General features: G+C 37.3%; 1 protein-coding gene across 1 annotated transcript in view; it reads right to left on the bottom strand.

Annotated features, from left to right (window-relative positions):
• The window catches only part of DIAPH3 (diaphanous related formin 3), a 203,793-nt gene that overhangs the window by 69,686 nt on the left and 116,657 nt on the right, over positions 1-17,450 (bottom strand). The window contains exons 21-22 of the mRNA XM_065631897.1: positions 15,988-16,112; positions 5,012-5,176 (exon numbers count right to left, since the gene is read on the bottom strand). Of these exons, the coding sequence (XP_065487969.1) occupies positions 5,012-5,176; positions 15,988-16,112 (290 nt within the window). The remainder of the gene's footprint in view (positions 1-5,011; positions 5,177-15,987; positions 16,113-17,450) is intronic.

Here is a 17,450-nt window from a genome sequence, read left to right as displayed (position 1 = left end):
ATTTCACAGTAGATCGAAGTGTCCCCTCCTACAAAATATCCAGCATCTTCACAAGGTCTGAGGCAGAGGTTATATGTTTGCAGGAATAATTACTGTCTCATATTATTTTTAGCAAGAAAATGTCCAACCTGCACTCGGGAAAAAAAAATATAAGAATGGACTGAATAAGTATTGTAATGCACTGATGAATGTGGATTACACCAATATCTGCATGGGCACTGTTTGTAGCATCACTGCAATAGATAGTGACCAAAGGAAGGGAAAAAAAAAAATAAATAAAATCATATAAATCTTGTGAGGAATTACCTGTCTTCAATAACTGAAGAAGAATAAGATTTCAATGATGAAAAATGACAATGGTATGGACTTCTTAAATAAAGCAAAACTGTACTTGCACAGTGTCTTCTCCAGAGTCACCTCTGCCAGTTTTCTTGATACTGGGGGAGGAGGGGAGAAGCCTACTACTAAATGCTAAAATTCTGGACTGAATTAATTTTCAAATATTATTTGCTGATTTTCGCGCTGGATATTCTGTAAAATAAACTGCTGGGCAAAACTGAAGTGTGACTCAAGCACAAGTACAATTTTGGCAGAAACTACTCACTTCCCTAAAGAGCGACCAAGGAAATTTCTACTTTGCATCTACTTTTTTTCCCCAAAAATAATACCAGTAGGACTCAGCCTCAGACTGCAGTCATCCCAATGTACATGCCTATTCCTTTCTAACCACATTGATCAACTGAGCTCGATTTAGTAGCTCAGATCTTCACACCCAGAGTAAACTGGATGCTTCGGAGTACCCCATCTTACCTCCAGCCTTTCTCTAGCAGGATACTGGTCTTTTCTAACTTTTGTGTCATAACTTCAAATTTCAGGCTGATGATGTTTTTGATACCATTTAAGACCCCACTCCAGGATACCAGGCACTTGCTATTGACAGGTCTTCTTTGAAACATCACGTAGACAACTCTCCAGATTCCACTAACCACATTGAATATGCATATCCCTTGACTAGAACAGGAGATTAGACACTCAAGCTCACATACAGGGGCCAATGTTTAGAGGTATATGCCCTAGAATCAAATCCTATCCTACATTCTGTGTTTTCAACACAAAACATAGGTGTCTAAAGTGCTGCAAAATGTTTATACCAAGAATTGTCACAAACTTGACTGAGACAAACACACATTTGTCTCTCACACTGTTTCCATTTCAAAGATTAAATGTCTTAACACTTCCTTGCTCAAAAGGCCTAAAAAGTTAGGCATGGTCTGGTGGCATCTGCTATGTATGAGCAGCACTACATTCAGCATACGACATGGCATGCGAAGTTAAATTTCAGAAGAATTACCAAAGTATACACCTTTTGCACACCATGCCAAGGCTTAGAGTTTCCGAGATGGAGGCACTCCTGCGTTCTCTTGTGCCTTCCAGGACTATTTCTGAATTTTATTCAGTATTTGCATAATATAAAAGAAAAATACTCTAGGGTTTCGGGAACACATTCTTACTTGGTTGCTCTTCTTTTGGTTCTTTAAGCCATATTTCTGCTGCAGAGGAACCTAGTGTTGATGGGAGCAAGGGGTTTCTATAGTCCTGTGATTAGTGTACTGTCCTGGACATGACAGTTGTTGACACAAGGCCTCTTCCCTCCTCTCCTATAACTGCAGGAAAATTCTACCCAGTAGGCAAACACAAGAAGGGGAAGTGCTATATTTACTTCATGGGATTTCAGAAAGCTGGTTTTCCGAGGAAAGGAATGAGCCTGTTAGCAGTAGCTCTGATGCTGTGAAAGCACAGAAGGACGTTAACAGAGATGTCCAATACCTAAGATGTTCCACTGACTATACCAGGAATTTAGCTTTGGGAGTCAAAGCACTGAAGGGAAGATGCTTCACCCGTTTTTTGGATGTAGCCAACTAACTGTGCTCTAGATTCGGTGCTTATAGAATGTGAATGTCACAGTCACCAAATAACACTGAAGTACCAAGTGCAGTCCAAAGGTAGCTGTGAACATTTTTTTAAACATCTTTTAAACATTTTCATTAATTGAAGACCAAAAAAGCCTTATAAGTAGATAAGTACTGTATGTAAGTTATCAACTTTGACAACAAGGATGACTGAACTTAACTTTCCCACACCTACTGGTGACTTTAGTCTTTTAGTTTTGGACTTTTTAAGTATCTAATGATTTTTCAGCACTAAGTTTAGAAGTCTTTTGAGCTAAGTTTTCTAAGATACCAACCACCTTCAGTTTCTGTCGGTAATCAAGACCAACACTAAACAATCCTGAAAATCAGACCTCAGGTGTCTCACACTAGGCATCTCAAAAATCTTTTCCAAAAAGCCTCAAAATTGAGTACCTATTCAATATTTTATTTATTGTCATTGAATGATAAGTGGTTTCATGCCTTATCTACACATCTTTTTCATATAGCCTTCAAACTGTGCTCTGCAAGACAGGATTATTAATTTTTCTCAAGGTTTCTTCTATCATGCTCATCAATAATATCTAACTGTTTCGAAGCATTAATTAATCCGTCTTTATAACACTGCTGTGAGGCAGGGGTTAGTATCAATGTTACTTTTACAGACACAGAAAAGAAAGATGGGGAAATTAAGGTAAAGCACAACCACTTATTTGTGTCTCCAATTCAAGACGAACGTAAGCATTTAGAATTCCTGTGCTACAGCATTTAAATGGGAAGCGTAGCTTAAACACCAGAAATTAAAGTAATACAACTATTCCATTACATTTAGCATTTTTTAAATTGGACTCCTGAGTTTCAAATTAAGCACTGAGAAAGTTAGGAAAACATAATTCCCATGTTGAAAAATCTGTCATACGTAACTTGCCAAGCAAAATTATTCTGATGTAAAACTCTGCCTTCTAGGTTTTTAGCTGTTAAGCTCTGAATTAGCAGAGGCTTCAGAATCTTTACATATTCTAATAACTTTGTTAAATATGGGTACCATTTTAAGTCCTTTCCTCACAATAGATGGACACAGGAATTTCAAAACCATTTTTCAATATCTATGAAAGAAGTATTTTTCCCTTACGTATACCCTCAGACATCTGAAACCATTTAAAAAAAATCCAGCCAACCAAGACCAAACAAGACTGGAGAACAAGGAAGCAATTTAAATAAGAATGTTGTAATGATAACCATCACATTGCAATGAAGAATAGATGGCAGAATGACTAATTGATTCTTTCTACAGATCAATAGGCATGAGTTGGATCGCTGCTCCAGACTGTCACAAGGCTCATGCTCAGATAAGGTTCCTGCAGAAGTGTAGCCAGTACGTTATGCCATCATAAGTAGCCACATGTGACAAAAGTCACCATTTCCAAGTTATCCAAATGAATAAATTCACACACAATTCGGGACCTAACTTCTTATTCTGCCACTTCTTGAGAATGAGTTGCTTACCCACCAAGTTTTCAGAATAAAACAACACAAAAACCACCAAACTATTTTTGCAAAGAAAGCTTAAATTAAAAAACAAAACTGAAAAAAACCCACAAAACCACAACCCCCACAGAAAATCAACAACAGCTTCCTGCCTCCCCAACTTTACCAATCTGAATGTACTCATAAATGACCAAGATAGTGAACCGCACTAATCTGAAACAAGAGCTCTAAAAAAGTATGTCAAACTTATATAGCCATCAGTTTTCCTGAAGTTGTCCAGTTATTTTGAGGGATATACCAGTCTTGAGTATGTATTCTGAAGTACATCCTCAAGTTAATCATCCCTCTTCCAAAATAACTACATTGATAACGGTAAAAGAACGTGCAATAAGTTGGAAAACTGCTAATTATAATGAAATTTGCCAAGAAGACTGTTTCTATGAACATATAAAAAATACTTTGGTGAGAAATTTCTACCTCACTTTTCAGAATAGTCTCTAGTTAAAACTCTTAAATCATATTTTGGTGGAATTAAAAACAAACAAACAAAAAAAACCCACCACCACCACCAAAATACTGAAGTTAAAGAATACCTATCCTATTATTAAAATTCTCAAGCATAATGAAAATGTGGTTGGCCTCAGAAAACATCTAAAGAAAAATAAAATTAGATTTCCAAAGTAGCTCAAGCTTTTAAGATGAGCTAGTATGTGCAAGTGTTTGAATATACAATGTGGATACTGTCCTGTAATGGAAGGACTGAGTTAACCTCCACATCTGTAACTATTTTAGAAGACTCTAAGGCAAAGCTCTGCTAACTGAGATTGAATTATGCTTACAACTATGTTCTGAGCACTACGCAAAACGAGCCACCCAACAATAGCCTGTCTCAGCCTAATTAATGTCTGTTTCTTAAATGTAATTCAAACATTGAAAATTACGATAAAATAGTAGTTCTTAGCCTGCGTCCACCCCAATCATCCTTTTAAAAGGGAAAAGAAGCAGCATTTAAAATGCATAAAACCAAAATCCTAGATGATCTACTGTCACAAAAATTAAGGGTCCTTAGAAACAGCCTGAGACTGAGGAAAATATGCTAGTTTTTTAAACCAGGATAAGGAGCTTTGAGTTCCCATAGCAGGGAACCTGCTTACAGATGTAAACCTTGACATTGATCAAGTGCTGCAGGCACAAGAAAAATTAAACGAAATAAAATCCTGGGTCTGGATTTTGCATGGGAGGAGCATGCATTATAGATACAGAATAATTGTTAGAATCTTTATATTTAAATAAATAACAAGCATCCTTTAGGCAGAAAATGCAGTTGTATTTTAAAAAGTTACAGTTTCAGCTTTTTCCCTTTCAGGTTATGCATACACATAAGAGGTTCAGTTTTAAATCACATCAATGGCTATTAGGAATTTCCAATTTTTTCAGAAAGAAATCATCCACAACTAACAACTCAAAACTCTATTATCCCTAGGATATCCTAAGAATTTAGTATGTGCAAAGTCCAATTTCTGATATAAGCATCAGATGTCATTTAAGGAGGAAGAAAATTAAGAAACATTAGGCAGAAAAGAAACAGACTGTACCATGAACATTGTCCTGAAGTTGTTCAAGTCTGTTAAAAACTCTTCCACTGAAACCTTCTTCAGATCAATCGCATAATATCCCATCACGTTCTGATAGAGTTTTTCCATGTTCTCATGCATCCGTGAAAGTTTCTGAAAATCTTCTTTGGCATGAACTAGAAAGCTGTATGCTGCTGTTAAGGCTGCAAAAATACTCAGTAAATCCAGTCAAACCCACGGTTTTTACTTAACATTGATCTGTATTTCATATGCATTTTTCATTTGCATCAAATGAAGTATCAGAAGGATTCCTTCCATATCACATATGATTCCTAGTATTTACTGTGCATATTCAGGCTCTGAACAAATCAGCATGCTTTCATCAAATTTTCTCAGGCACTTAAATTTAAAGATTATTCCATTATCATATAATTTTGTATGCAATGAGATGTATGAGGCTAGTCTAACTTCAAGGACCTATGTAGTTTATTTAGTATTACTGTCTCCCTACTGAAGCTAAAGGTTTACTTATATAAACTACAATTCACATGAAATTTAGCTACAGAAACCAATAACTAATCTAGATACTTAAATATATAAAGAAACAGTATAGTTCCTACTAAAATTAGAGTAAAAATACAAAAATTCATAACAGTATTAAAAGTAAAAATCATGAATGATTAAAAACTTGATCTTAATTATTTTTTAATGCTTTTGGAGCAACAGCAATGCCTACATTTCTGTTACTGGTGGCCGAATCGGGTATTTATGCTTTTTTCTAAGGCTGTTTGCAATGTCAATACAACTTAATTAGAGGTGAAAATAATAGAACGACTTCTGCAAAAGATAGTTCATAAACAGCACCAAAACACTGTGTAACATAAACAAAATAAAAAACTCTATGTTTATTCAAGACTTTTGATAATACAGTTTGTCAAAGAAGCTCAAAGAAGAAATATTGTGTGTAGTCATTTCCTTATGTAGGACGACTTCATAAAGTGTTTACTTTACTGGAATGGTAGCTAAACAAATATTTACTTTCCATTATTTTCCTGCTGCAGGAAAGACTACAAAAGACAAGAAACGGTAATTCTACCTTTACTCCCAATTGCCCGCTCCAACTATTGCAGAAGAGAATTTACTGTATATATATACTTTATACTACAGATACATACACTGTGGTCATTTTACTTTATGAAAACCAGGATTTTTAAACCAGTGCATTAAAATGTAAACAAGTAGAATTTTTGTCCAACATTCTGTTTTATATACACAGTAACAATTTACTGCTGGGTGAATGTTTTTACCCTTCAGGTTTTTTGCAATGCACTCTTCTTTTAGTTTTTTTCAGAGGCTGAATCCAATTTGAATTTCTGTATTAAATGTCCTTCTGTTTTGTCAACGTTCCTTTTAAAATACCAAGTAAGCAGTTAATGGTTTTAAATTTGTGATTTAGAATCCATGCTAGAAAGTTATACAATGATGTTCTCAGACACATGCAAGAAAGGAGAAAAAAGGCACTTTCACAACATTCAAATGTCACTGTTATAGAATAATGGAGTCATAGAATAGTTTGGGCTGGAAGGGACCTTCAAAGGTCATCTAGTCCAATCCCCCTGCAATGAGCAGAGACATCTTCAACTAGATCAGGTTGCTCAGAGCCCCATCCAGCCTGGCCTTGAATGTTTTCAGGGATGAAGTATCTACCAACTCTGGGCCAAATGTTCCAGTCTTTTAACACCCTCATTGTAAAAAATTTCTTCCTCATGTCTAAGCTGAATCTCCTCTCTTTTAGTTTAAAACCATTACCCCATGTCCTGTCACAGCACGCCCTTCTAAAAAGTCTGCCCCCATCCTTCTCATAGGCCCCTTTTAAGTACTGAAAGGCCACAAGAAGGTCTCCTTGGAGCCTTCTCTTCTCCAGGCTGAACAACCCCAACTCTTTCAGTCTGTCCTCATGATCAGGGAGCTGGAACACCTCTCCTGTCTTGGTAGCCTCCTCTGGACCCTCTCCAAAAGCTCCATGTGTCTCCTATACTGAGGGCTCCAGAGTTGGATGCAGGACTCCAGGTGGGTCTCACCAGAGCAGAGGGGCAGCATCACCTCCCTCGACCTGCTGGCCACTCTCCTTTTGATGCAGCCCAAGATACTATTGGCCTTCTGGGCTGTAAGCACACATTGCCGGCTCAAATGCAGACGGCTATTAGCTGGGTCTGTAAGGGCAGAACAGTCTCCACTCTGACAGTCTTGTAGAAAAGGACTAATTAAAGCCTAGATTTCAATGATTTGAAATGATACATCTCCCATCAGCCCCCAAACACTTCATTTCAAACTTTCTCTTCCTTTAACAAGGCTCCTTAGCTAATATGAGCTTCTCTCCATGCCTCTGTTGACCTCACAAGATGCAGCTCATGAGCAACTTCAAACTGCCTGCATGGACTGGCCAACAACAGCTCAGAGAATTAATGTTGCTGGCCCACTTTTTCTTCAGCATCAATCTAAATCCCTCTCTTCTTCTTAGCTCTCAAGATGCACACAGAGCTTACAGGAAACTACCCTTCATAGTTGAGCTTCTTTAAAATTATTAAGGATGTCCAAATCTATCGGTGAGACAGCAAGGAAAAGTGATGAGAGGTTAGTATGTACCAGCTGCCAAATATTATATTAAAAAGGTATTATGAGAACAAGACATGATGAAACATAGGTTAGGACCATCAAAAGAAATGTCAGCAGTTCAAAAAAAAAAAACCATTAAGTGCAACTAGAAACAAACATTGCTACATCCTGTTTATTTTTGATCCTATTATTTAGGATACTTATTTGTGATTCTTAACATTTCATTAACAGAACTTAGGGAGAAATAAGATATATTTTGGAATTATGAGGTTGTTTACACAGAGGGTAAAGGGAAATTAGATAAATTTGTTTTGTTGTCAGTATGTGCAATGCCATACATCAAACATTCCGGTAACTTAGTTCAGTTTTCTGGGAAGGAAAACAAATTCAGAAAAAAAGCGCTAAAATTATCAATAAAGTGTATACCTAAGTTTGTAAGCAAAGGATATGCTGGAGCATATACAGAAAAGGAAACTTGGGGGATAGAGAAGTGAGAAAGAAGAAATTTCTGTGATATTCTGCAAGATGTAACTAAAGTTACAGCTATGTAAATAGAGTAAATAGAAATATATACTGTATAAACTGCTTAGTTTATACTGTGAAAACTGACTCCTCTTGCATTTGAGATGCATAATTTTAAACCAAAAATACAGCATTCCAGAAAGATCCTTTACTATCCAGTATTTTAATACCAGACACGATGAATCCTGAGATTTTTATTTTCCATCTGGTGCATCATGGAATACCTTAAGCTCCTAGCATTCTATTGAGACTGTGCTTCAATTTAGGTATTTTTAATAAGTCTTCTTCCTTTTTTGCTTAAATATGGCTTTTGTTAGCCAGCACTAGCTAAACTGGAGACAACAGGGAATACTACTGAGGAAAGCAGTCTCAACTGTAATTATTATGAACAGGTTGATATATATGCATTATCAGCTACACAATTCATTGGCTTTGGATGAATGAAGACAGAAATACAGCAGAGCTGCAACACAGGTGGGAGAAAAGGAAATCAAGAAGTTTGGTATTTGTTAACTTTTTCTGAAGCTGCTTCACTTACAGACTGCCTTTTTGGACTCATGGGACTACAGATCATCATTCTGCTCATTAATGGAACAGGAAAGCAATGCAGGGCTGAGACAAGTCATATCTGCAGCAAAAGTTCTAACTGCTCTACGTTTCGTCTCGCATATTCACAGCAGCTCTTTTCTTGTCTGAAGTTTATACTGATTGTAATATCATAGAATCGTATCAGTTGGAAGAGACCCTCAGGATCACCGAGTTCAACCATAACCTCACTTAACTCTAGCACTAAACCACATCCCTAAGAACCTCATCTAAATGTCTTTTAAACACCTCCAGGGATGGTGACTCTACCACTTCCCTGCGCAGCCTGTTCCAATGCCTGACAACCCTTTCCAGAAAGAATTTTTTCCTAATATCCAATCTAAACCTCTCCTGGAACAACTTGAGGCTATTTCCTCTTGTCCTATCACCTGTTACTTGGGAGAAGAGCCCAACACCCTCCATGCTACAACCTCCTTTCAGGTAGTTGTAGGGGGAGATAAGGTCTCCCCTCAGCCTCCTTTTCTCCAGGCTAAACAGTCCCAGTTCCCCCAGCTGCTCCTCATCAGACTTGTGCTCCAGACCCCTCAGCAGCTTCATCGCCCTCCTCTGCACTCCCTTATATATATTGTGCTATATAAAAATACTAATATATTGCAGGGTAACTCAAGCTAAGTAAAAGCAGCTGTTACCCTACAGCAGATCATGAGTAATGTTAATCTGTACCAAACATTTCCTTGGTAGAACCTATATTCACTGCTTGTGACTTTTTCACAAACTAACCTACATATTAAGTGTAGATAATTGAAAAGGAGTACTATTCTGCAGAAGAAAAAAAGATTAACAAATGCATAGATGCTGCATACATTTTAGCAGAATCTTCAAAATCAAACTCAGACTGCTGCTATATTAAGCCAGTAACTGCCTCTGTAAAAACTTGGCAAACTTTTTGAAGACTAGTGCAAAAAGACTTTGAGGTCACTTCAAACCAGAATATCAACAAATGTTTTCCACTAAGGCGAAAGTGTGTGGATGTTCTAGGGCTCTGTTAAGGATTTCCCACATCAAGTTCTTGCGAAATTAGCTGCAATTGTTTGGAAAATGTGTCAAAGAGATTTCCTTTTATATACATGCAGCAGGTTCAACAGTAAAATTCCATATCTGAATATAATAGTCCAAGAAAAACATAGAAACGTTTAGATTTTTAAATTAGCACCTTCTGAGGAGTATTTGTCAAATAATACCTCTTCCTTGACTCACTCACTCCTACTTGCCTCTATGCTATAATACTAAAACAAATTGACATGTATTTGTACCACAAAGAGCTGCTGCATCCAGTGCGTGCTCTCCGTATATTACGAGCAAAACCACCACTGCTAGCTGTAATACACATCTGAGGTCCAGATCAGATATTAAAGGCCTGTATAAAGGATTTTTTTTACTTACATTGACATTGTTTGCCAAAGCCCTATCTCACTACCTGCCCACACTGTCAACATCTTGACCCTCTCCCAAAGAGCAGCATACAATCTTTTTTCCCCTAACAAGGTCAGGTACTCTAATCTTCCAAAGTCCTTAGGATGTGATGACATCGTACAGACTTCATTTTGTTTATGTTGCACAGAAGGAAGCTCAAACTATGAGGCCTATTAAGTAACCCACAATTTAGAGGCAGCAGGTAGTCTCTTTCTCACAGCTGAAATGGGTTTCTTCTACCTCCCTTGAATCAGATTCTGACTCGGGTAAGCACTGCTCCTTCCTTCTCTTTTCAAAATGTCACCAAATTAACTTAAACAACAATGAAAGAGGAACAGAGAACTGATCAAAAAGAAAGGACTCTGTTCCTGTCTGAAAGGCAGCACCCAACTCATTTTCTCTGAAGTATTAGTTCATAAGCTTCTGTGAAAATCGCCGTTAACACTCCATTCAGTTGTAGGATGAAACTTGTCAAGAGTTTCCCAGTTGCTATTTAGAAAATCATGAGATGAGAGCTGGAGTGATAAAGAGCATGTTGACTAAGTTACTTAATTAAGCTATTAATATGCAATACTCTTCATAAACCCACTAAATTTTTATTTTGAACATGCAAGTGTATCTTGTTCACCATGCTTTTTATTGAACATTTCACTCAATGGATTCAATACTCAAAATCAACATCAATTCAACATTCTTTGCCTTCCCTTACTAAAGTAAACAAAAGAGCTGCAATAATATTAAAAACTCTAATTTCTTTTCAGCCTCTACATGTAAGATGACTGACAAACTAGCATCATCTAATATATAAGAGAAATATTCATAATTCTAGACTTTGTCAATAAAAGAGTGCACCAACTGTGCATATATCTGACTTCCTAAAGAAATAAGAATGCTAATCAGTTCATTAGGGGCCTTTGGGTTGTGATATTTAGTGACAGGATGTAATAGCCTGCTTGTCCATGGAGCCTAATTGTACTCAGGATGAAAAATTATTTCCAACAAAGCACCATCCTTCCTTTTTCAGATTTCCTGCTGGTTTCTTTTTATGAGCTGCATGCCTTTCATGGCATCAGCATCATTCAGCTTTGCTTGTCATAGGAATAAAAGTGAAGACAGGTCCAGGCTTCATCAAGCTGTGCAGGATTATCTAACCTTTACATCAAACATTTTTTGCTTCGTAATTTATTGAAGTTCCTGTTTTTCTAAATGGGAGCTTCTTTAATTAGTGTGCTCACAGACTTTACTGGAAATAATATGCAACTTCACTGTTCTGAAATTACTGCCCATCTGCTGGGAGAGGTAGTAGGTGAGGGCAAACTATTCCTGTTCATGATATTTACTATTCAAAATATTGTAAATTGTACAGTCTAATACCATGAAATATGTAGTATGGCTACTTTTACCTGTACCAATTTATTCTGAGTAAGACCAAATATTCATCTCACCTGTTTCTGACAGTAGTCAATACCCAATGATTAGGGAAAACAAGAAGGAAACTTGGTAAGCATAGTGTGATCATTCAACTGATCTAGTATTTACTTTCTAACAGTCAGCAAGCTAGTGATTTTTCTGAGCTAAAGCTACCTCTGGACTACTGTATTTAATACCTCCAGACGTACTACTTTTAGCTAACTAAGTCTTAACACGAAATTCATTTACATTTTCAGCCTCTACAACATCCTAAAAGCAAATGCTACAGTTTGTCTGCTGTGTAATAAAACATTTCTGTTACTACGCTTTAACTTGCTGGACAGTATTTTGCACGGGATGAACCTCGGCTATTAATAAGACACAATGAATATGTTCCCAACTTTCCTCTTGTATGGCATACAAAATTACAAGTATTTTTACTGTATTTTCCTAACTTTTTTGATTTTCCACCTTCAGAGTGCTAATCTATTAAAATTCCCCTGATGCAGAAACTATTGCCTGCTGCTTATCATTGTCACCACTGTCTGCTCCACCAGAAGTTATACAGTATACTTTTTGAGATGGGGTGATGGAAGCACTCAAAATACAAGAGTATTACTGATTTTTAAAACAACTTATTTGTTTTCTGCTTGCTCTTAACTATAATTGTTCTCAGTTTTTCTGATGTAATGTTTTTCCTCCAAATCTATTGCTCCATCATTGAAGCTGACTTGTTCTTTTATCAGCATTTGCCAATTATCTCCTTTTTGACATGAGGTTTTTTTCCTTTTTTAATTTTTTTCTTTTAAGATATTAATCAAGAAAAAATCATTCCACTTTTGACCTAAGAAATTTATTTTCTAGCAAGTCTTTATTAATACACCTTGTTGAAAGGTGCATGGAAATTCAGTTGTGCTCTACTGACTGTCCTACCTTTACTGCTTGCTGTAAGAAATCTGTGAGGGATGGTTTCTCTTTACAAAACTCACATTGACTCTCTCCCATCATATTATATCTCCCATATATAGGTGTTGGTTCTGGTTTTATTCAGTCTTCATCAGTTTTCTTGGTACAGAAGCCAGACTTATTGCTCCACATCTCAGATCCTCCTTGCAGCCCTTTTAAGAAACCCAGCTGCTTCTTTTCAGCTTAGATTCCTTTGCTGTCTTGGAGTAACTTAGTTCTTGTAAGAATCTGTAGTCCAGCTTATATTTGAGTTCATTTTTAAATCTTTTCAAGTCTTTCGTGACCACTGGTTACTCCTGGGGATTTATTGCTATTCATTTTAAATTCCCCTTTAAAAAAAAACTTCCACTGACTCCTTCATCTGAGATCATCCTTCCACTCAAAATATTGCAGAGTGGGGTCAACTGAAGTTCTCCCCAGAGAAAACTGATGCAAAGAACAAACTTAGCTTTATGGCTATGGCTTATCTTCTTGGTACACATTGATAACCTAAGTCTTCCTTGGCAGGACTGCAGCTTTTGAGATGCTTGAGAAAGATGACATCTATACCACCTTTTGCATTTCCTAAAATGATTGCTATCCTTAAAGCAATTGGTAAACTGCTCTAATGCTCTTCATATTTGGGAATGGAATTTCAATCCCTAAACAAGTTATGTTATTTATTGTCAAGGTCTGCCTATTTAGCCGATCTGACTTCTATTATATTTTAACTTTTCAAACTGTTTCTCTACAACTGTGACTTAATCTTCCTAAATACAATTTATAACCTTATAGCACAATATTCTACTCCGTGACAAGAAGTTTCAGAAGTGCCCAATACATCAGTAACACAAAGGGAAATGAGGCACCCCACAGTCATTTCTTTATTTTTGATCTTTGATATTAGCACAGAAGTACCTATTTATTCCTCAGCTTATTTTTCCCATGCTCTCTTTCTCAAGTGAAGCTAATTTTGTCAGGGTATTCTTCATGCATTCTCAACCAAACTCAGCTAATTCCTTTCATGTCTGTTTTATAGGTATGGAAGTTTTATAACCACATCTCCAAAGAAAGCTGTATGCTAAATTATCTGTTACTTCAAACTCTAGTCCTCAGCTTAAAAATGAAAGGTTATAGGGTATTTTAAGTGCCAGCATCATGACTATTTTGGATTAAGAACAGTCTGTCCTTTTTCACAGGTTTTATTTCTTAATACGTGCTTTTCATTCCTAACTTATTAGACCATACATCATTTTCTTAACCAAACACAGACTTTGCATAGTCCTAGCGACATTTCTGAGAAAGCTATGATGGATATGTTTTCCTTTAACTTCCTAGCAATAGTTTATCTCTTGCCTTCAGGATCCCTTCTCCTAGTTCCCCTGTTATGCTACTGGCATCTTCAGGGACAAAACTTACATTTCACACTATAGAGACACCATGCTGGTGGGCTGCAACATATCTCTCAAAAACACATTGAGCTGGAAAAAAAAGCGAGCAACAACAACAAACAGAACAACCTCACCAAAAAAATACCCAACTTTACGAAAAAATAGCAATATTGCAAGATTACAGATAGCCCACAGAGTTCAGAGAAGGCCTAAAGCTAAGCTGTAAACACTTTGCTTGCAGCTAGTCTACTGAAGGAGAAACTGGCCCTAATGCAGCAAGAACCAGTACATCTACTTGGCCTCAGGGTCCCTTGTCATCTTTTATGAGTATGAGATTAATCAACAGGACTGTCTCCTGAGTCCCCCTGCCTTTGTACACAGCAAAGTTGTCTTCCAGTTAGGGAACAACCTTACCATGCATGGAAAGGAAATTTCTACCTGATTATCTATCTGCTGATATTTCTGCTTTCAGATTAGTCTTAGTCTCATATGACCATCATCTGGTAGAGAGGTTTAAGTAAAAGTATGGGTTTTTATCTTCATTAATTAAGTATCTTCCTGTCACAAAGATTTCTTATGAGGGAGGCAGGCAGGGAAGTTGGCTGCAGGATTTGGAATAAATAAATAGTGCAGAGTCTAGTTGGAGCCCTGTGTCTTTGGAATGCCTCAAGAGTCAGTACTAGGACAAGTACTATTCAATATATATTTTTATATATATATATACATTAAAAAATATATATACATAAAAAATATATTCAATATATTCATCAACGACTTGGATGAGGGAATAGAGTACACTGTCAGCAAGTTTGCTGATGACACCAAGCTGGGAGGAGTGGCTGACATGCCAGAGGGCTGTGCTGCCATCCAGCGAGATCTGGACAGGCTGGAGAGTTGGGCGGGGAAAAATTTAATGAAATATAACAAGGGCAAGTGTAGAGTCTTGCATTTGGGCAGGAACAACCCCAGGTTCCAGTATAAGTTGGGGAACGACCTATTAGAGAGCAGCGTAGGGGAAAGGGACCTGGGGGTCCTGGTGGACAGCAGGATGACCATGAGCCAGCACTGTGCCCTTGTGGCCAGGAAGGCCAATGGCATCCTGGGGTGGATTAGAAGTGGGGTGGTTAGTAGCTTGAGAGAGGTTCTCCTCCCCCTCTACCCTGCCCTGGTGAGACCTCATCTGAGATATTGTGTCCAGTTCTGGGCCTCTCAGTGCAAGAAGGACAGGGAACTGCTGGAGAGGGACCAGCGCAGGGCAACGAAGATGATTAAGGGAGTGGAGCATCTCCCTTATGAGGAAAGGCTGAGGGAGCTGGGTCTCTTTAGCTTGGAGAAGAGGAGACTGAGGGGAGATCTCATTCATGTTTATAAATATGTAAAGGGTGAGTGTCACGAGGATGGAGCCAGGCTCTTCTCGGTGACAACCAGTGATAGGACAAGGGGCAATGGGTACAAACTGGAACACAGGACCACTTAAGAACCACTTAAGAACCACTTAAATATGAGAAGAAACTTCTTCTCAGTGAGAGTGACAGAACACTGGAGACATTCAAAACCCGCCTGGATGCCTTCCTGTGTAACTTCATCTAGGTGTTCCCGCTCCGGCGAGAGGATTGGACTAGATGATCTTTTGAAGTCCCTTCCAATCCCTAACATTCTGTGCTTCTGTGATTCTGTGAAATGAGAAAAGGAATTCTTTGGTTCTGTGGTTGCATATACAAAAGCATTCACAGTGGAAATGCATACATCAGAAAACAAACACAGGGTGACAGACATCTTTTCCTAAGATATTCTCACATTAAAAAAAATCATTTAACACGAAAATAAAGTGCTTAACATTCTCGTTATAACTACTTCTCACTAAGTTAAGAAACTTAGACACAGTGTAAAACCTGACAGTAAGCACTTTTCTCCACAGTCTATCCACTCCAGATGAATCCTTTAACTGGACTGTTCGTGTGTTTAGTTATAAAGGGAGAAAGTTATATTTTTCAAAAATAGATGCTGCAAATTACATTTCTTTTCATAACTTCCATCTAAAGTAATGCAATTAAATTGCTGCTTTTTTTTTTCCAAAAGTACTCCAAAGGATATTGACATTTTTGCTACAAACTTATCGTGCTTATCTTCAGGAACTGGAAAAGTCTGCAAATCCTTCTCAAGCTGTTGGAGTTGTCTCTCCATATGCTTCAGGCTCTTCTCCAGGTTTTCTGCTGAGACTAAAATACAGAACATTCATTCTGTTAACACCTTAAACAAGAAACATTGTTTGTAAAACACATGAGTTAAAAGCTCATCCAAACCAGCATACTACATTTTTAATTCTGAAATAAAACCACACTGAACAAATAAAATACAAGATTGGGGGGGGGGGGCGGGGGGGATGAGGTGTCATTCTACAACATTCAGCCCCCTTCTCTTATGCGGTTGCCTTATTCTAATTACATGTATGCTGTTTGAACACTGCATTTTGTTTTCTTTTTATGCTTAAGGTTTTGCACTGCAGTTAACACTCTCTTTTAAATAACCTGACAAACATGTATGCTGGTCTGTCTTCTGATTAACCGAAGGACAAGTTCCTTCAATCTCATTCTGCTAAAAGAAGAAAATAAGGACATTTGTATAGAAGGTCATAAAGAAAATAAGACCCTCAAAACACAGAGAAAATGGGGCTATTAAACACCTATGCATGAAACCTAAGACTCAATTCCCTAGTTTGAAAGCATGATGCCTGGTAAACAAACCAACAGAATTTGTCAAAGCGAAAGTGCTTGACACGCTGGAGGGAAGTGCAAGCACTTGAGAGAGTTTGGCAGAGCAAAACACAGACCTAGGAAAAAGACAAGAGATGAAACATCAGGGATTTATAGAAGGATAGAGAAAATGTGCAAATTTTCTGTATCAGAAAAAGAGAAATGCAACTTTCATCCATTTGAAACAATGCATGGATGTTGAACACTTGATCTGTAAATAGATTATTAAAATATCAAGACCATAAGTAGTAACCTGAGGATAACTCCTGTTAGCATGTATTCTATGTTGGACTTACATTACTGAAATCAGTTAAGATTTATTTCCTGATTGTTTATGAACTAAACTTAACGTGTAAATACGTTCCATAGGAACAACATATATAGATAAGAACACACTCTGAATTTTAGTCTAATGACTTGATTTTTTTCCTTTTTTTCTTTATTTATTTCTTTCATAATATGCTGTACCTATAATGGTAAAGCTGCTTTAACCTTTATCTAAAAAATCTCTGAAGAAAGTTTGTGGCCCTATGACCTTACTAAGATCTGTAGTGGATCCATTAATTCATGCTCTGAGTAGAGTTATGTGATGGAAAATACAAGATACACACAGATGAACACAGCTTTCTCTCATAAGAGTCTCAGAGAGTGACTAGAGTAAAATGCTGTATAGCAACTACAATCCCATTCATAGCAGAAAGGTTACCAAAACTATAAAGTGATCAATGGCAACCTGTTAAGATGGTAGTGTAAACTTAAAAACAAAACAAACAAAAAAAACCCCAAACAAACGAAAAAAAAACA

The sequence above is a fragment of the Caloenas nicobarica genome, chromosome 1, assembly GCF_036013445.1.
Source record: "Caloenas nicobarica isolate bCalNic1 chromosome 1, bCalNic1.hap1, whole genome shotgun sequence".
Classification (NCBI taxonomy): Eukaryota; Metazoa; Chordata; class Aves; order Columbiformes; family Columbidae; genus Caloenas; species Caloenas nicobarica.
Note: the sequence above shows the minus strand (reverse complement) of the source record. Positions and strands in the feature narration are given on the sequence as shown.